This window comes from Lonchura striata, chromosome 2, assembly GCF_050655825.1.
Source record: "Lonchura striata isolate lonStrDom1 chromosome 2, ASM5065582v1, whole genome shotgun sequence".
Lineage (NCBI taxonomy): Eukaryota > Metazoa > Chordata > Aves > Passeriformes > Estrildidae > Lonchura > Lonchura striata.
Window position 1 is genome coordinate 17,496,888 of NC_140704.1, and position 21,175 is coordinate 17,518,062.

The 21,175-nt window shown below is 38.0% G+C and overlaps 1 protein-coding gene across 7 annotated transcripts in view; it reads left to right on the plus strand.

Moving 5' to 3' along the window:
- The window catches only part of PRTFDC1 (phosphoribosyl transferase domain containing 1), a 42,982-nt gene extending 29,749 nt beyond the window's left edge, over positions 1-13,233 (plus strand). For 2 of the 7 annotated variants that reach the window (XM_031503810.3, XM_085573047.1), the window contains 4 exons: positions 8,708-8,790; positions 9,200-9,246; positions 11,237-11,313; positions 11,938-13,233. In XM_031503810.3, coding sequence (XP_031359670.3) covers positions 8,708-8,790; positions 9,200-9,246; positions 11,237-11,313; positions 11,938-11,985 — 255 coding nt within the window. In that variant the 3' untranslated portion in view covers positions 11,986-13,233. Of the gene's footprint in view, positions 1-7,257; positions 7,276-8,707; positions 8,791-9,199; positions 9,247-9,572; positions 10,505-11,236; positions 11,314-11,937 lie in introns of those variants that run through there. The other 5 variants (XR_014953217.1, XR_014953218.1, XM_021533122.4 and 2 more) reach the window with 5 other exon arrangements.
- Positions 13,234-21,175: the final 7,942 nt, after the last annotated feature.

The window sequence follows — 21,175 nt, forward strand, 5'->3', positions numbered from 1 at the left end:
GTATTTTGTGGTCTCTCTGAGGCTGTGGGCTGAAAGGTCAAAGTTCTTTTGTGAAAAATGTTCCCCCACTGGGAAATGGGCTGTTAATTAAATAAAAGCTATTACTTCCTGCTACAAACTTTACTTCACTCTAAGGTATTTTTTTCAGTTCTCAAACAATTTTTCTTTTCTCAGTTTTAAGTTCTTTCTGTTATTTTCTTTCTATTAAAGGAAAAAAAATGTGTATATGCTATTCTACTGATTTTATGCTGAAACATTTAAGGAGAAAATACCCTCTTTATGTACCTATCTGATTTTCTTGCTATATATGTGAGAGCTGAGTTTGTCCCCTTAGCTGTAGTGTTGCATTAAATGCAGTTGTTAATTTGATTATTAAAGTATAGTTTCAGCTTTCAGGGAAATACTCCCCCTTTCTAAATGTGCAACTTAGAATTTTTACCTTGTTAAAATTTCACATTTTATATTAATTCAAAGACACAGTTTTCCTCAAAGTCTTACTCCAAGCTAACTTCAAAGTACTACTATTTCATAGCAATTTTCCTTTGAAAACAGTCTTCCAAATGGAACATAAAATCCAAGTCTAGAAAAAAATTGTTATTCTTTTCCAGGAAGATGAAAAATAATTTCCATAGCACTTACTACTGTCAGGCAGGAGGCAGACATGCTTTCATTACTCTGCTTGGTCTTGTTAGCTGACATTGCTCCATTTATTACTGACCTGTGGGAAGGTAAACAATAGAAATATATTGACTCAGTGCTGGAGTAGTTTTCATCTCACTGTAAGTCAGGATTTTTAAAAATGTACTGTAAAAAGAACATACTTTCTTGGAGTGTATAAATGTGTGTGGCTTTAAAAAGCAGTAAATGACAGATTTTCAATTTTTGCATGTTTTCTGCTCATTATTAAAAAAAATAACATTCACAGATAATTCTCTTTAGCATGAGAGACAAATTCACATGCTACCTGGGGATTAGACATTTCTTCTTTATTTTACATAGTACTAGTATTGTCAATCTCCTTTTTCCAGATGACCCAAGACATGTTGTTATGGGCCATTTTTACTACTGTCTGGAAATGAATATGGAAGTGCAAATTCTATTTTTGCAGAGATCCAGCTCACACCACAAGTGTTATTTCTGCTGAGTTCAAATGTTCATGTACTGAGTTGCAAGTTGTGTGTCCCCTGATCACTCAGAACTGGAGAATTTTAAACTTCACAGCACCCCTTTGCATTCAAAACCACAGAGGACAATTTTTGGGCCACTGCTCTTTAATGTTTTTGTAAAAGATCTGGACTCATTAATTGAATGTATATTAAGAAAATTTGCCAGTGATGCAAAAAAGAGAAGGGGCTGTGGATTTCCTCAAAGGTGGAAGAGCTTACAGAGAAACCTGCATAGGCTGGAGAGCTGGGCAATCACCAATCATGAAATTTAACAGGATTCTCCACTTGGGACAGAGTAAACCCTGTTATATGCAGAGACTGGGGAATGAGGCTGGAGTGCAGCACCATCTAAAGGGACCTGGGGGTCCTGGTCCATGGCAAGTTGAACCTGAGCCAGCAGTGCCCTGGCAGCCAGGAGGGACAACCCTGTCCTGGGGGGCATCAGGCACAGCATGGCCAGCTGGGCAAGGGAGGGATCGTCCTGCTCTGCTCTGCTCTGGGGCAGCCTCAGTGCTGGTGTCTGCCACAATGCAAGGACTCCTGACTATCAGAGTGTGTCCAGGACAACCAGGTTGGTGCAAGGGCTCAAGGCTTCTGAGGAGTGCCTGAGGTCACTTGTGTTGTTCAGCCTGGGGAAGTGAAGGCTGAGGAGTGCCCTCATCACAGCCTACAACTTCCACAAGATGGGCAGTGCACACAGCTCTCTAGTGACCAGCAACAGGACAGGAGGAAATGGAATGAAGCCATATCAGGGGAAGTTCAGATTGGACAGTTGGAAAAGGTTTTTCACTGAAACCATGTTCAAGTCACTGGAACTGGCTCCCCAGGGAAGTGGTCAGGGTCTGAAGCCTGACAGAGTTACAAGAAGTACCTGGTCAATGTCATATGGTTTATTTTAGGTAGTCCTGCAAAGAGCAAGGAGTTGGACTTGCTGGTCCTTATGAGTTTCCTTTCCAACTTGAGATATTCCTTGACTCTGTGTTGCACCAGCCTACCTTCTGCCAGCTACCTGGTAAAAAACTGTAAACACAGAATGAATCACAGTCATCCAAATCTATCCACTCCCAGCCATCCCTCTGATCTATCAGTAATGGAAGCTGATTCTTTTGCAATGTTGATTCTTTTGCAATGACTCAATAGAAAGGTGTTTCATTCCCTGAAGCCAGCATCCCTTTTTATTTGGACTGTGTATGAAATCTTTCTAGGACATATTTTAAAAAACTGAGTGTACTCTGTCTCATGCTAAGATATATTACCACCATTATTAGATTTCTGGATGTACTTCAGAGATTGTCTTGGTGAAGATGGCTCTGCTCAGAAATTAAGCCATCTTTAGTCTAGTCAACATGCAGTAAATATTTCTATATCCTGTTCTCTGAGTTTCAAAAGTAGACAGAATCCAGAAGGCTGGATTACTTTTCATGTGGTTTCCTTCTTAGTAATTGCCTCAAATATATCTGAAAGGACAAAACATTCTTGATCTATGTGGTACAGGAGCTTCAAACACACATACTTGAGAAGGATCTTTTCTTCAGTGTCCTTTAGTCCTTTGTCCAGCTATCAGTGATTGTTGCAGCACCACAAGCTGATGAGTTTTACCAGTCTCCTGCACACTGGCTTACATGGGCACTTCACAGTGAAGCTGAATAAGCTCTTCCACATAAGTAACCTTTCACAAGAGATGCTGGGCACAGCCAGCTGTGCCTTTAGGTTGATGTTGACATTACTGATAATATACTAATTTGTTGTATCCATTGCATTCTTCTTTCATCCTCTGCTATCTGATCAAGGATAAGCTGATCTATTTCAACCAGTTTTAGTTGGACATCACTTCTGTCTAGTCTTGGACATTGTATATCAAACCATTTCTTGTCAGTTTGCAGTTTGTTCCTCTACTACTCTGCTATCCCATCCCTTTTCTGAAATCTTCTATCTGTAAACTGCTTCAGCAGAAAAAAGGCAGGGGATAGGCAGCAACACAGTTTCCCAGCACAGTATTTTATAGGGGAGGGTTTGTGTACCAGAGGATGGCAAACCACTCTGAATGCCTTTGGTCGTAAGCAGCAGTTTATGACTGAAAAGTATGGAGACTTTAGGCACAGTAACCCTGCATAAAGATAATAGAGATTAAAGTATCTCTCTGAACAATTAGGATGCCTGCTTACTTATAGTTACAAAATGCTTTCATATCTAAATATTTTATAGTGGCAAAGGCCTTACCTACAGGATTTCCCCATAGTATAGAAAATCCTCATCAGTGTTTTGGAAATAATAAGAATGGGTGTAATACAAAACAGCACATGTGTTTTCTGGTCTAGACATCTTATAGGGACTTCCCCAATGTGTGTGATTTGCAACAGTTGGACTCCTTGACTCTGTGGATGAGAGACAGCATCCACCAAAATCCTTCCTTGTCAAGTTAGTCAATAAGTATGAGATCTTGTGCTTCAACTGAAGTCATATGCAGGTGACTATCACTCCTATAGCCAGACAAACCTTTCAGGCATGTCTGGATCCACGTTAATCCTCTTTCCTTCATATGAGTCATTTGTGATAAGGAAACACAGACAAAATTACATTTCTATTAGGCTGATGTGTAACTGGTTGGAAAGCTGTTCTCAAGAAACAGTTAATTATGCTTCACTGTCAGACAAGATGCATTAAAGCATGCTCTCCAGGGACTGTACAAAATTTAATTCATGATTGAAAAGATGAAATTAGCATTTAATGGTACTCATACTACCTGGAAAAATACTACAAGATATTATGATCTTAAGAAATTATTTTAAGAATTTTGTTCAAAAAATGACATGTAATGACAATAAAGACGAATACCAACTTCTGTGTTTATATAGAAGTAATCTTTTGCATAAATGCAAGTGAGGGAGGATTGACTCAGCAGCAGTCCTGGAGACAATAGGTGGATCACAAGTTGCACATGAGACACCAGTATATTTTTATAAAGGATGTAACTGTTGTACTAGGATACATAGAAAAGAGGATTATTTATAAAGCATACAAAGTGGTTCTTTTATTCCTCTTTACACTGGAAAAGACTTCTTTCTGATTTGGAACACCACAACTGGAGAAGGATTCTGACCAACTGGACCAATTCCAGAGGAGAACAAGAGTGATCAGAAAGCTAAGAAATACAACTTGTGAGAAAACATTAAATAAATAGTTTGTTCAATCTGAAGAAGAAGAAACTGAGGAAATATGACTTTCAAATATAGAAGAGAAAAGAGAAGAAAACAAAGCTTTTTCCACATTCTATTCAAAATAAGTTCAGGCTAAATATCAAGATAAGTTTTCTTATTGTATTTTTGCTCTTAGATAATGAGGTGTTGAGACACATTCCCTGGGGAGATTCTGAAGTACTGGTCATGTTCTAGAAGAGGTAAATCAGGTATCTGTGAAAGATAGTTTAACATTTCTACTGTAGCCCAACAGAATATGATCTTTGATGGTCTCTTTACACCCATTTTCTATTATGTCTATGATTATTTTTTCTCACAAGTTAAATAGTAAAGTCTACTCCTCCCTATTGTTTAACTCAAATTCCATGGCCAGGGAGGCTGCTGTCCCCTCATTCTGTCCAACTTTGTGATTCCCACATGTGAGCAAGCAAGAAAATCCCTACTGCCGATCATGACAGACCAGCTGAAGCAACTGTGGTAGCAAAGAAACTTATTTCTCTGTCAATTAAATGTCCCAGGACTTTGCTTTTCTCTCAATCTGTCACAGTGCACTAGGAGATGCACTACTAGATGCTAATGGCCATGACCTGTGTCCCTGGGGGTCTCTACTCACACCTGTGGGCACAGGGACACCAGCTCAGCCCTGGGCTCTTAGTCCCTGGTCTGTGCTGCGTGGGTACCGACCTTCAGCTCAGCTGCAGCCAGACCTGTTCATTACTGCAAACATTGAGCCAGACCCTGACTCACAGACTGACTTTGTTGAACCTGTCTCAAGGCTATGGACCTGCCTTGAGATCCATGGGCTGTGTTTGGTCATGGTTACTCTCATTGGGCCTGGTACTAAAGGGTTCATTTCCATTTTTAGTTCTGGTGAGGTTCTTTCCTTGTCAACTCTTTTGCTCTTTCCCTATATCATATATATATACATGTGTGTGTGTGTGTATAAACACATCAATATTTACATATATCACCAGCTGCACAATTTCTTTGGGGTGGTTAAGCCATTACTCCTGCACATTATCTTCAGGTGTCCATGGACTGAATCAAGTAATTTCCTTATGCCTCACACCCAGGTGTCCTGAACTAGTCCTCAGAAGTGTTTTTCCCACTTATGATTTCATACAGGAAGTCAGATGAGAACCAAATTGGTTTTGTATCCAAATGGTTTCCTTCAAAAAAATGTGTTCCTATACACCTGTCATAAGCTTCTCCTGAACATGGTTTTGGTTCTTCATACTTCCATTTTTTCTTGAAGGGAGAAGTTTCTAGAGGCGGGGTATCTTCAGATTTTTGTTGTTAAGAGGCCTTTAAGTTTTAACGTTCACAGAACTAGGTGTTTGAGATCCAAAGTTGTTTGTGTCAGCAGCTGAGAGGTTGAAAGTCAGGAGTGCCAAGCAGGATAACCACCAGTGAAACCTGTTATGAAAACACCAAAAAGGAGCCTCCCTCCAAGATTAATATACATTCCACCAGAGCTCAGTCTAAATTAGTGGCTTTCTTGAGTGGTATCTCCATTGCTGACATTTGCTCAACTGCTGCTGGGAGTTCCTCCACACCTTTACCAAGTGTTTTGCCATTTCAGAAGCATCCAGGTATAATACAGTGTGTGGTAACATGTTCCTGCAGTGCTTAATGCATGAACTATGCCATGTTTCCCAGCCAAGCACTGTGAGTATTAGGAAGAGCTGCAGTATGAATATAAATATGGATAATCTATATTAATAATTTCTGGTTTGAAAATTAAAAATTATTTACATATCAGTTAATGAAGCTATTAAAGGTGTGCTGGTTGTGAGCATGCTCCTTTCACACACTCCTTCTCCATGTGTTTGAGTCTCTCTTACAACTCTCAGCTTTGGGTTTCTGTTTTGGAAAAGAAGTTAAACAGTCTCCATGTTATGTATGCAGCAAAAGCCAACAAGCCTGATAGAAAGGAAGTGGAATGTAAACTAGGCTGGTGGATACTGCATAGATATGAAACTGTGTGGTCTCGAGATTTTGCAGGACACACAGCATCCACATCCATATAAGGTGTATACACTGATAGATGGATAAAGGTATTTGTGAAATAACTTTCCTCTTGCTACTGTGGGTTTCACTTCAGAAAGTAGATCTTAATGCAATATTGTAAGAGTTCATCCTTTTAATCATGCCTACTAATAAACAGATTTGTATTTTGTCTAATAAGAACATTACATCTTATTATTGCTTTTAGTAAAAGAACTGAAGTCTGCTTAGACATTGTAATTCCTGGACCAGTGATGAACCATTTCAGCAAAAAAATTCAGCCTGTGTAGTGAACTGTCATAAAACTTGACATCACTGCTCTTGGCTGGGCCACTCCCCTTCTCTTCAAATAATACTGATTTCAGCAGCAGTATCTGAAGAGAAAGAGGGTGCTTTGCAGTATGAGGGTGGGTGTTACAGCTTGGCCTCTAATCCTTTACTGTGAAGTTGCTCAAGTGTGGATGGAGGGAGGAAGAGCATTTATTTCAGAGAAAGAATATTATTGCTGTATTCTTATACTGACATTGGAAGTGTTATTTTAGTGAACTGTAGGGTACACTGCAGTACACAGCTAGAGATGCTGGAATGAAGTGAAGCTCATCCTATTTGGATTTCTTCCATCTAATTTTATTTTCCAAAGCTACATCCATTCTTGGACAAAGAGGATAATCTAGACAGAGCGGAATTAATTTTTGGTCCCTGACTGCAGGGCTTGCTCTTATGGCTGGTTCTTTTTCAGGGCACAGAAATGAAACCGGAAACTCCTTGTGTCCTACTGTGTTGTACATATGCACATGGACCTATCTTAATTTCCCTTTATAAAACATTTGTTTCTTTTACTATGTGAATATCAAGTAATTGTATTCCTTTTTGCTTGTTTCTTCCAGAATGTTCTAATTGTGGAGGTAAGCTGGGTGCTTATGTCATATTGTATGTAGATAAAGTCACACAGCCAAATCATGATTGGCTGTTCTTTTTCTAAATCCTGTCTGTGTTTACACTTCTCTTGCTGGGAGGTGGTGAAGAGGGAGAGGGGTTTATTTGCTTAGTGGCCTCTCCATCTTTTTGCAATTGCTTGACAGATCAAACTATATTGCTGTCACTTTGACTGGTGCTCTGCCTTGTGATACCCAGGAGTCTTTGTTTCTGCCTCATTTGATTTGTTCTTTCTACAATTTCATCAACTCCTGTTCTTCAAGTTGTTCTATTCCTTGGAGGACAGTGAATCAATTGCAGTGATGCCCTGCATTTCTCAGATGCATGACTTTGAAATAGTGGCCCTGCATATGATTTACAGCCCCAAAGTTGTTCACAGTCTGGCTGGGAGTGTCAATCATTCCCTCAAGGCCCCCAGCTCCTGCATCCAGCTCTCCATCCAGCAGTGTCCCCAGGGGACAGCCCATCACAGAGCTGTTGCTGATATAAGTCTGTGTTCTGATATAAGCAGTGTTCAGTTGTAGAGGGAAAGAACATGTCACCTCACTGGTGACATGATTACATAATTAAGATAGGTGATTCTCTTTGAAAATATTGAATAAGCAACTGAGACAGCTAGGGAGCACATCAGGATCTGCCTGGCATTTCAGAACCAGTTTGTGTGTATGGGAAGTAAGCTGGACAGTGCAAAGAACTGTATACTGTTGAAATTTCTTCTCTTAGCAAAGGATGGAAAAAAACTTATCAGTCACAGAGATGACTGGTTACCTGAATAGCTGCTAAGAGCTCCAATTTACTCATTCCAGCTGCTTTAACAGAAATTAAAAATGTCCACAGCAAATTTCATTAATGCTAATTAAATAGCTGGAGGGCAGAGACAAGGTGTTGCTAATCCAACAAGCTGTTGATCCCAAAGTTCAGGATCAACAGCTGCTCTCCACAGTCAGTTTTCTAGACAGGTATCTACTGATCTCATTGGATATGGCAGCTCTGGAGAAATCACATTTGTACTGTGCTAATACAACAACTAGGGCAGAATTAGTCCTGACGTGGAGACATGGTGACATATTGTGGTCTCAGGCATAATGTGAGAAGTTGAATCCCTGCATCCTTGCAGTGCCAAGTAGAGTCGTCTCCAGTCCCAAGTTACATCCTGAGTACTTGCAACATAGCTGTTTTCAAGAGGAAGTGGACAGTCCTTGAACTGATAATTTTATGAATAGAAAGTGCTTGCTTCAAAGAGTGCAAGCTCAATTATAACCTTTTTTGGATGTGGCTTACAATGCACTGGAAAAATAAATCATCTCCACAAAATAAGAATGTGAAACTTCTCAGTCATTGTCCAGATTTCCTCCTTTCAGCTTTCCTTTGTGTTTTACTTTATTTTTCTTGTTTTATAAGGATATTGTTGGAACTGGAAGGACCATGAAGGTTCTCCTTAACAATATAGAAAAATACAAGCCAAAAATGATTAAAGTAGCAAGGTGAGTAAAACAATCACAAAACTTAGTAAGTAATTAGTCTAGTCCGGGATATTTTCCAGAGTAGATTCCCATTAAGACATCCTGCTTTAATTTGATGCTGCAGTATGAAGGAGAGCTGTGCAGAGGAGCTGCCTGAGTCACTAAGGGCAGGGTGAAGGAAAGGAGGGGAAATGTTTTGTATTGTTCTGCCTTGGCGATGATCCTCCAGCCATTTAAAGACTGGCACTGATGGACTTGGGAGGGGAATACACCCAGCTCTTCCCTGCAGTCAGGATGTTGTCAGGAAGAGAAACAGAACAAGAACAGGGACTCACATGGCTCAGAAGATTTTGATAAAGGGAATCATTTTATGTGTGTTATTCCATTACATATCTAGATTTAAATGGGGTTTATTTTATTTTATTTACAGCTTGTTGGTGAAAAGAACATCTCGGCCTGATGGGTACAGACCAGATTGTAAGTGTTCTGAAAATCTCTACTTGATAGTAGAAGTTACCACTACTTTGTCATTTGCCTTTCATCCCATTCTATGGACTGTTAGAAGCATTGTAAAATACCAGTTGTCAGTGGGTCTATGGGATGCAATGGAAGGATTTGTATAAATGTAGTTTGGAAAGCCCACCCTACTTAGATTTTCTGCAGAATATGAACTTTATTGGGAAATTTTGAAAGGGTTTAATTTTATCAATGAAAGGTGAGTGTTTTATCTTCTGTCTCTGACAAACAATATTGAAGAGAATATCCATTTATTTTTTTTCCTTCCTCATTGCATCTCTCTGGAGGAGCTGCAGGATTCCATCTGAGCAAGAAAGGTGTTTTATTTTGACTAAACATTAACAAGTTTTACATTCTTTTATTCAGAAAAGCACTTCTGTTTTTTTTAAAGTTAGTTGTCCAAAGAAAAAACACTGATATTGTAATTAAATCCCTGTCCCTAAAAAGCAGAAGATAAATTGGGCTTTTTAAACTTTCTCCTGCTGCTCAGTTTGCACCACACCAGCACCACTTCTCTCTAAATTATTGGTCCTTATACTGTGTTATGATGAAGCTGTAAATGGAGCTATACCAAGCAATTGTCATTTTAGACTTATTTAGAATAAATGATGTAATAACAGGTATGTGGCTAAATATGAAAAGAATAGACCCATCTAGAAGAGATCAACCAGTATTTGCTACTGAAGAAGTCTCTGGTCAACTGAACTGGGGAGGAGGGTAGAAGGAGTGTAGGCAGGTGAGTACCAGGAGGCAGCATGAAGAGTTTTGATTTGAAGTGGGATGTGGGAGAGAGGGAAAATTTATCAAGTAAAAGTTACTTAAATGTTGGGCATGGCTCTGAGGTTTTAGCCCTTTTATCTAAACTATGATCCAAACATTTTGTTGTACAACTTTTTACACAGTGGAGCGTTATTTTTTAACATTTAGAACTTAATCCAGTAAATTAAGGCATATATATGACTGGATTCACTGATGTTAAACATATAAAAGAGGCAATAAAATTACTTCATGAAGGGTAACTTTATATTTATATGTACAAACTTTTGAATGAAACAAATTTTATCCTTGTTTATTCATAGTGTGATGAATTTTATAAAACATCAGATATCTCTTTTTTAAATCACTGAAAGTGGTGTAGCATTTCCTCACTTACCTAAATTTACAATTCCAAAGTACAAATAACCTCCAATCTTAAACAACTGAATAAATTTCTTACCTGGATACCTGTAGAATGTTTTATGTGGACCTATTTTTGTGTCAGTAAGATTGGGTTTTCCTCTAGTTATTTAGAGAAGAATTTGGAAATAGTCTAACTTATTTTATGTAGTGCTGATATTACAGAGACCTTCACACTCAAAAAGATGCATGTCTGTGCTTGGCTTCAGGTGTGTGAGTTGTATAATTGAGGTGCACTGCATGCATTTACTTTGTTAAGCATGTGCTTGAATCTTCATAAGGTTGGGGCTTTAATTTAAGAAGCATTTGACAAGTTTTGATAGCACAAAATACGAGCTAGATTTGCTATTCTTAGCAGAAAATATATATATCTGAAAGTTACTTCTGATTTAATATTCCACATTTTTCCATCATTACTGTGACACAGGACAATAATCTTCACACATATATACCAATGGAACTTCCAAATGCAATCAGAATGTTCCAGCTCTGATTTTGGCTTCCTTCCACAATGTACCAGTGATAATTTTATACAAAATTATCCTCTCCTCTCCTCTCCTCTCCTCTTGCTATTCACATCCCTTTCACAAGTACTCTGTGACTGGAAACTGGTTATGGTGCTACTGGTGACCACGATGTCTCAGATTCAAAAGTAACATATCCCAACTGACTACATATAAGTAGAGTTTGCTTGTTGAGAACTATGCATGAAATTAAGGGCTTACAACTGCCACTGATCTGATATTGATGGTGTTTGTTATTTGTCTCAATACAGATTATGGATTTGAAATTCCAGATTTATTTGTGGTAGGTTATGCCTTAGACTACAATGAGCACTTCAGAGATTTAAACGTAAGTTTCTTATAAAAAAAAAAGTTTAAAAAATCACTGGTCTACTTTTTCCATATTCTCATAAATATCCCACAATTTTTCTCCTCTTTGGGGCCCTGTGGAAGTGTGTCTTTGACATGGTTGGGATTTGGGATCCTTTCAATGAGTACAAAACTCCCTGAAAAGCCTCAAATAATCCAAAGGAGTTCTTGCTCAGCACTGTGATCAGTTCCCTCCCTCTAAGAGTTCCCTAAATTTCCATCTTTTATGAGCCTAGGTTTTCTCAGGTCCACCATTGCCAGTAGGTGCAGAGACAGCAGCAAAAGTGAAACACAGGCACAGGTCAGATGGGTTGTCTGAATATTATGTTACCTGTCCCTTTTCTCAGAGAACTGAGGATGGAAAAAAGGTGCAAACCTTTCCTTTGCTTCTTGTGGTACTTCCAGGGGTGCACCTCATAGCTGGGAATTCCAAGTGGGAAAACTTGCTATAGCTAGAAAGTGAAATCAGAATTCACTTCCAGATGTCTGGAAATGAAAGAGTGTAAGATCACTAGGCTGGCCAAACCTAAGTATTTCTGAACAATTAATTAATAATTTATAATGCATTCAACCATACTTCTGCAATCTGTTCTGGTTTTTTCAGCACATATGTGTTATCAACGATCATGGCAAAAGAAAATACAGAGTCTGAAGCAATAACATCAACACCTGAATATTTATGTGAAGCAAAAATTTGACTACACTCCTTCAAGCATCTCCCAGAAAAGTGATTCAACTAGCTTGTATGTCTTTCAACTCAGTATAATAAGGGGTTTACTCTAGAGATGCTAATGAATATTTACAGATGTGAGAGGTCTTATCTCAAATGTGAAACATAGGACTTTTACAGTTACTACCTTTATTACATATTAAAATTACCACCTAAGATGCCTTTTGACTAATAACTTGTCTGCCTCAGGTCTCATTGTGAACACATCTTTTCTTTGCTCAGTTCTTCATTCCACCTATTGCAATTGCAATAATTTCGCCTACTTTGCTGTGTTGCATAAGGTAGTTCAAAAGTGCCATTCTGTGCATGAAAATTATTTTACAAGATTTTACTGACTTCATCATGCTTTTAGTCTTGGTCAGATATGCTGCTGCGAAATTGAAAGCATTATTTTGACTTAATTCCACAATTCAAAAGTTTCACTGGAAGTTTTGTGTTGTGCTGCAGTTCATTACTGACTCCTCAAACAAATTTTTAGCTCCCAGAATGTGCTGAATTAGAATGAAGGTCAAAATGAACCTTTGCAAGACACTGTTGATCCAAAATTGGAAGATATCATGGTTCTGGTATGTCATGTAGCCATAGATCTGACCTGTTTAATGTGCTGAATTTTAATCAAGACAAAACAATGCCAGGCAGATTTGAATTTCTGCATGGTATCCCTTTCTTCTGTAGCACACAAACAAGTATAAAAATGAACAGTGTTTTCCTGAGCTCATTTTCTTAACTTATCCTCATTAAGCACAAAAGTTTAATGTTAGTCAGACAATTATTCAGTTATGATTTGATTTTGTAATGTGTCTAAGTAGAGATTTCTGTAACCATCTGCCATCTTAGAGAATACAGGTCTGGCAATGCTGAAGGAGTCTTGTATGGAAAAAAAGAAAAATATACAAGACAACACAGAAAACCAGTTAATGCATGAGTGTTGTAGACTCTAGACTCCTTCCTTTGTAGATCATGTTTGAAGAAGTTTGTGAATTTTATGTACTGTATTAGCTGTGAAAAGTTTAATCCTGTATTAAATATAACTGTTCTTAACAACTTCCTGAGGGAAACCAATGCAAAGTAAGTAGCTGTGTATCAGTAGCTTTGCTCTGAACTGTGAGACACAGATTGTTACTAGCTGCAGATTCCTATAAACTAATAAAGAAACATTAAGAATGCTTATTTCATTGCACAGTTGTTTTCCTGCTTCAGCATATTTTGCACATCCCATAAAAGCTTTTTAAAAATATGAATTTATCTGATAATCTAAACATACCATATGTATGTATTCTGTAGCTGATAAGCTGTGGTTATTTGGATAAAATCCATGCATGATGTTAAGGGAATGAAAAAGGTCAGAGAATTATGGTGATTCCTAGAGAAATGCCTTAGCTCATCTCTAGTCCTTTAACTTGTATTTTAAAAGAGTTCTGTTGAAAAGCTTTCCCTCAGAGTAAATTTCTTCTGTTTTAGAGAACAATGCATACCCTTACAGACCATAGAAGAAGTTGCTGAAGAATTTAATCCCTTTTTGTTTGATAAGAGTGGTAAAGTTTTTCTTAACGCTTCTGATTGCTATTAGTAGTAATGATGCATTGCATAGGCTGACATGCTTAGACTTAGGCTTAGTCCAAGATATTCATTAGGTTATTTCTTTTTTTTTCTTCTCTTCTTAAAAAATTACAGTCTTCACCTTGGATAATTCACAATTATCAGCTTTCAGCATCAACAATAAAAATTTAGGTTTTATTGTGAATGAGTTTGTGTGAAATTAGTGTGAAAATATGAAGAACTGTATATACAAATAATTCAGACAGTGTTAAAATTGTTTAATTGGAAGACTCAGATTATTAAAATCTACATGCTTAAAAGAAAAGACCAGATTTCTAGATATTATGAGAACTGGAATGTTTCTTCAAATTCTGTTTCCTCCTGTCATATTTTTAACATTGTGAAAAATGACCATACAGATTTCATTAGTGAATTTGCATGTGGAATTATTCTGCGAATAAAGGGGGTGTTCTTTTCTAATATCATATTGAATTTTGTACATATATGTATCTGAGCATCTCCAGGTATCTCATCTGCCATCCACATTATTCTTTGCTTGAAGCACTTCCACCTGAAAAATCAGCTTTCAATTACTTTAACAATCAGACTGAAAATCATTAGTGTAACTAGGGGAACAGGTAATCATGTACTGTTATATGACTGATTAATATTGAGCTTATTGGGCACTCTTTGGTGTGCTCAGAGAATTTATTGTTTTGTGTTTTGGTAATATTGTTGATTCCACTCCTTTAACTAAAAGGCCACTAAGTATTTTTTCAGTTGTGGTTGCACACTATGACCCACAAAGCTATGTTTGGGTTTTTTAATCAGTTCAGCAACATCTGTTACATAAGAGGAGATGTTCTCTAAAATTTATTCTTTTCCTTGGACATTGTGTTTATGGTCAGGCTTCCATTTTTATCTCAATTTTTCTTCTTGTGCACTTAATACCAGCATCTTTTCCCCACCTGTTGAATACAAATTAGCATGGACAGTAATTTTGTTTAAAGTGACGTATAGACTTTTCAGCCATCAGGGTTTAGACTTTATTCATTTATGTCTGATTCCAAAGTATCCATAAGTGTTTTCCTGGAGAGAAGGTAGGAAGAATAATTACTACACCTTGGTTAACTGAATATAAATTAGGATTTCATGTTGCAAGCCATAGATATAGTCTGACTATCTAGTAATTTCTGCCTAACAAATAGAATTAAAATAGTCTCAGAGGTCTGTAATTAAGATATTTTTTCAATTGAATCAGCTGGTTTACTTTTCTAGTTAGAGCTGAACAAAGTAGGAAACTGATTGATTGATTGATTGCTATTAGTGTTTTATTTCTTGGCCATGTTATGTTCATCCTCAAAGTGTTATTAATAAATTTGTATAATGTAAAATTCCAACATTTCCCCTCAAAATACAATACTAACTGTATGTGATACTCAGCTGCAGAACACTTTCTGATCTGTGAAAGTGTGAAATCATCACAGTTTATACACTGCGTTTATGCACAGTTTTGTATATTAAAATGCTTAACTTTGAGATGTACTTAAGTCATGAGTCATCACTATTGATCTATGGTAAGAATAAGATTTATTTAAATACAAATATTTGCAATTCTATATTTTAATATTTCTTTATACTGAAGAAGATAAAGGCTGAACCAGCTTCTCTGCATATCTTGCAATTTGATTTTCTCAGATAGCAATGAAACCCCCTATTGTAATCAAACTTGTTTCACATGCAAACTGTAATTAATTCTAGCTAGCTTGAAAACTTTAATTTCCAGTTTCAGTTAAAAATGAGAGTCTCAAAAGAAAAACATTACAGGGTTGCATAACAAGAGACAGAAGGATTCCTTGCCCTTTTGTAAAACTATAATATTTGAAGATGCTGTTTCTTTCTTTTACCTTTTAAAAGTTTTCCAAAACCTCTCATAGTCTAAATATAAAGATCTGAGATGAATGCAATGTCAGTGTACTGAGAAAGATATCCTAAATTCTTCTTCTCTTTAAATTGGATGGAGAAATGTAGATACATAAGTTAATGTAGGTGTGTGTTACCTCGGTTCAGTCTTCCAAAAGTTACTCTGGCTGTACCCTCCATGTGACTAAGGCAGCTGAGTCAGCCTCCTCCTGTGCTTGTCTCCATGTCCCCATTTGAAACCTTGTAGGTGAGAGAAGCAGGGTGTCAGGTGCTTTAGCCATCCTTTCAAAACATTGAAAACACAGCAGAGGGAAAATAAAAGCTTGTATCCTAATTTCATACACTTTTCACAGTTCTTTTTTTAGTGCCACATGCCTTTGTCTGGGAAGGCAGCCTTGAACAGCTATCCCAGTACCTGGCTGAAATGTTTGTACCACTTGAGAATGACTGCTGTGCTTGCCAGGGATATTCAAAGCAGTGACAGCACCACAGCAACACTTGGACAGCTAGAAAAGTTTGGTCACAAGCCATAAACTATACTGTGGGATTATTTTGTAGTGTTAAAAGGATAATTGCTTGTGAAGAAACAGCAGTATTATGCACTTATAATTGGTTTGAAGGGAAAGACACCCCAAATAAGGAAAGCAATACAGACAGACTGAGGAAAGGCTGTCCTTTATTTTGCAGAAAATACACAAAATTTTTGAAAGGGAAAAAAGGAGACATCAATTCTGGGTGAGGCTCTGCAAGCCCTTTGAAGGCTGTCAGCTGTAGTTTGGATGCTTGTGCTGTTACGCAGAACTGGCTGACCCTGTCTTCCTTTCTGTCAATAAACCAGTGCTTGGTTTCTTTGTACCTTCACATGGACACATGTGTATCCGCAGCTGAACTTTTCACTGCTGCCAGCAGTTGTTTTGGAACACCAAGGGGTTTCCAAATGCAGAAATTTAGACTCAATTAGTTGAATACTTGCTGTCAAGGCTCGTTCCTTCTGCTGCTGCATGGAGCAATGAGCTACTGACAAACTATTGGAGTCTGCAGTACAGCGATTTATGTCTAATACTAAGTTTTGGATACTGTTCAGAGGATGACCTTTAGTTTGTTTCAGGAGTGGCATGAAAGTTTTCCTCTGTTTTTCCACAGCAGAAAGAGACAGAAATTACTTGTAGTACTGTAGTTCTAGAAGTCTGTCTTCAACCAGCATGATTGGGGGCCTCTGATAATGGTAAGAAAGTGTTGTTTCTAATCATGACACAAAATTTCATTAAATTACTCATTACTGCCTGTGTTCAAAAATACATTTTTCTTACTGATAGTAGAGTTTTGTACATTTATCAATGCTGTCATGAGATTACACAAGGGACAGCTATTGCTGGAAGACATATGTTATGCCTTCATAGCTATTGAATTTGCATAGAAAAACATTGGAATTTAGCTAAGATGTTTTGGAAGCAATGCCAGGAAACACTTATCTTGAAGTGCCTTTTCTCAGCAATCTTCCATTTTCCTAAATTTCTACAAGTATTAATCTCTTTTCTTCAGATTTCTTACCTCCAGTTACACATTGGTTTTATACTCTATTCCATCATAATGTCTTTTAAGCAAGTCCTTACCAGTCCTGTAGTTTAAAGGACATTCACAAATGCTTGTTATTTACCAGGAAACTTCAACCCTTTTTTTGAAACATTCAAGATCAGATTTTCAAAGGTGCTTATGCATCCAAGAAAATTTTATGGGATTTCACCTGCTTGAATAGGTGCCTAGCTGCATCCTTCAGTACCATGTACTTTTGAAAATATGTTTCTTGACGAATCTGGATAGACTGAGAAAATATGCAGTAACATAACTTGGAATGAAAGCAGGAGGATATAACAACAAAAAGAAGAGGCAAGCACAATCATGTCATTCTTTCACATGGGCATGAATATCTCTTTGTCTTTCTGAATCATGCAAGTGTTTAATTGATTTATTTGTTTGGGTTTTCATGAGAGTTATTGTAGTAGTGTTTCTGCTCTTTCTTAGGAAATTTGGAATGTAGTGAGAATGCTCAAAATTTAACTTTTGGAAATAATAACTCAGCATAAACATTAGCACAGAGAGACAGAAAACAGATCAGCTACAAAGGAATACCCAACAACAGTGGCAGAAGAGTCAAGGAGAGTAAAAAATGAAGTGTCACAAAAAAACCTTAAGCCATGGAGTATTGATTGGAATGGATCCACCAGTGGGTGTACAGGCAAGATATAAAAATTGGTTCAATATGACCTGCAGAATGAGTGTGGAGGTGGGAGCTTTCTGCTGAGAGCCAGTTTGGTCCTTGGCCCATTTGTGCCATATGGGAAGCAAAACCATAGTAAACTGAAATTGTTTATCTTCCTTCAGAAGCATTTCAGATAATAACATGATGCTATTAACTGTGTTCAAGCTTTTAACTACGAACACCCAACTGGAGCTTCCAGTACTATTTTGCCTAAACTGTAGACAAGACAATCTCAGCCCTGTAAAGTCAATCTCAATCTCTCTGTTTTAAATTTAATCAAGTACTAGACACCAATGTTACTCCATCTGTATAGATTCCAGTGTTGTTCCTCACAGCCTCTCTGTCCTATTTTCTGAGATTTTAAGATCTTTCCATCTCAAGCTTTACCCCTATTCCTTACAACTTAATTTATCCCAACTCCTCTTAGCCTATAAACCAATTTACAAGCTTAGCAGATGCTGAGAGAGAGGTGAAGAATGATCTGCAGACAGACACTGCTGAGTTTGCAATCCTAAGAGAAAACAAAACCCACAAAGTGCTGAGATATTCTGAGGGGTGGCAGTCATTGGTTTCTCATGGGAGATTTCAAGAAAAATAGCAAATATTTAACTTTAGGGGGGAAAATAAATCTTTGCTTTGTATCCAGAAGTGTCAGAATGGAGGTGACTTGCTTGCAAGGCATGGAGGAAGAATTTTGTGACACCACCACTGTCTAGTGTGGTTTTGTTTGCTGCCAGAGCTTGGGCAGTGACTGGGGCTAGAGGAGCAATCCAGCCTCTGCGACACAAATCAACACAACAAACATCCTCCTTTGCTGAAGCTTTTCTAGCTCCAGTACTCAGACAAACACAGAGTTGGGTTTATCCCGGTCAGGTCTGGCACACTGTTGATTCTGTCAGGCCTCAGCCATATCTCACAGCAGTCTAGCCAAAATATGCCTCAAAGTATTTTAATATTTTCCCCACACAAGCTGGAATCCAAAGCTAGCAAGTGTTTTCCTGATTATGGTCTGCTTATTTATAGAAAAAGAGTCAAACATAAAAACACATTTCCCATGCAGAAGGGAAAAGGAAATCAAGGGACATCATGGCACTGCCCCAAGCAGATCTGAAGTCTTTGGTTGGGAACAGATTTACCATGGTTATTTTCCATCCTCTGAACTGTGTTTAGACTGTCTCAATGTTAGCAGTCTCTGAGACATGTAAATTATTTTATGCAGAAGGACAACAATGAAGCCAAAATAGGTAGTGAAAACTGTATGTAACACTGCTTAGGAAGGAGTGCATGCTGTCTGTGTTTGAATGGCACACTCACCCCACACATACAAGCCCTGTTCCTACAGAGGAACACAGACCAAATAACCATCATTGCTCATGCACCCCAAGTTCAGCCCCTGTGGAGTCTGAACAAGATTGTAACAACAGATTTTTGTTAGTATATAGGTGTACACATGAACATACTATCATTTTCAATATGGATGTTATTCCAAACATTATTTTTGAGTCCTTTTGCCTCCTTCAATATAATGACCTCAGCCTGAAATTAGGAGTGGTGGTAATATTGTTAACTAGAATGTAAATTTTGGGCACAAAATTTCATACATCATGAAATGTGATGGGAAAGCAGCCATGCAGTTTAAGTAAGGATCACCACAGGTTCATCCACCAATGTTTCTTGAAGTCTCTGCTGTTGAGGTAAATCTTCACTACCTGAGGAGACAAAGACATATAGTAACTCTTCTCAGCCATTATTAGGCAGACTTTCCAAATTCATAACAATTTACAAGGCCCATTTCTCGTAAAGCAGGAAGTGTAGACTATAAACTCTTGTTTATGAATTGTAACAATCATCATAGAGCACAGCTGCTTTATTCTCCTTTGTAGTTCACCTGCCCCTGAATTCCAAGGCTTTCTCCCTTGAGGCTCTTCAAGACCAACCTGGCCTGCCTAAAGCCACAGTTTCATCCACAGCCATTATCCTGACAGAGCAGCCAGAACCTTTGTGCCTTCCACCTTAATTTGCTAAGAGAAACGCCTTCCCAGCCAAAGCACTAAACTATGTAAAATTATCAGTTATGTAGTGCAGGAGTGGCCACAAAGTACTGGGTATCAGCACATCCTGTGGGGTAACAGGCTTGGGTGAACTGGCATGGGGACAATGGCATTTTACCCTGCCATTCTTGGAAGGGCTGGGCTGCGAGGGTGAGGACAACCACAGTCTTTGTTTTATGCAGCAGCCAGAGCACCTCATCAAAAGCACAGTGCTCCCTTAGGGCTCAGAGCCTCTCATGGCAGCTCCCAATGTCAAGTCCAGCACCCTGCTGAGATCTCGTATTTTCCAAGCTCAGCTCCCAGTGTTAGAGCAGATGGGATCACAATTTGAAACTGTAAAGGTGTAGGAGTTAGCTTTTCACCAAGAACAAGCTCTAAATAAAAAAAGTCATCATGCTACCTTTATAAGCATCCCTGCCCTTCTCCTGAGGGTTTGTGCTGCTCTCCTTGGCTGCTGTTGCTACCTTGGTTCAGCTTCTTTCCAGAACCAGTTTTTCTCACCCTCCTCTGGCTCTTGCTCTTGCCCGAGACTGCTTCATAAATGTGTTTTACAGCTCAAAATTACCCACTGCCTCCCAGCCTGTGGCTACAACTGAAATAATAGGGTGAAAGTAGGTGATTTCCATGTTTAGGTTTAATCAAAATTACAGTACCAAGATATGTGAAACCCCAAGGCCTGGCTGATGTTCTGTGCTGCTGTTGAAGGAAGCTGCTGCCTTTACCCCTTCAGACAGTTTTGATATATAGTGAAATGTAGTGTCATAGTGGATAATACTGGAGTTACCGCAAAAATGGAGAGCTAACAGATAAAGATCTGCCAACTTGTAAATAATTCTTTAAGAATTTAGATTTTGGAGAGATTTTGGCTTTTTAAAAAGTCTTCCTCTTCCCTGACACACTTTGCAGAAGTTCTTCAAGAGTCTTGTAATTAGTCATTCCATGAAAAAACAATGCATTTATCATTTGTTCTTTTGTCTATATGTTCACCCAAGTTGAAAAACCTTGGGAAGTTCCCATCACTCTTCTGAGTTAATTCATATCAAATTTGCTCTAAAAGTTAGTTTTAAAATAGGCAGTTAAAAATTCAGATGTCACTATCTGCATTAATTGCTTTCTGAAATACAAAAAAAAAATCTTATTTATATATAATGTTCTTATAATAATAGCTAGTAGAAATGTGGACATAGAAAAGCAGCTCAAAATAAAAATCAGTTTTTTCTATCCCTATTTTGATAAAGTCTCATCTGAAAGGTATTTTCATATTTCTCATATTCTCAGTAATTTTTCAGAATTCTACCAGAACCTCTGTGTTCAATGTTTTAGGTCAGTAAATTTTAGT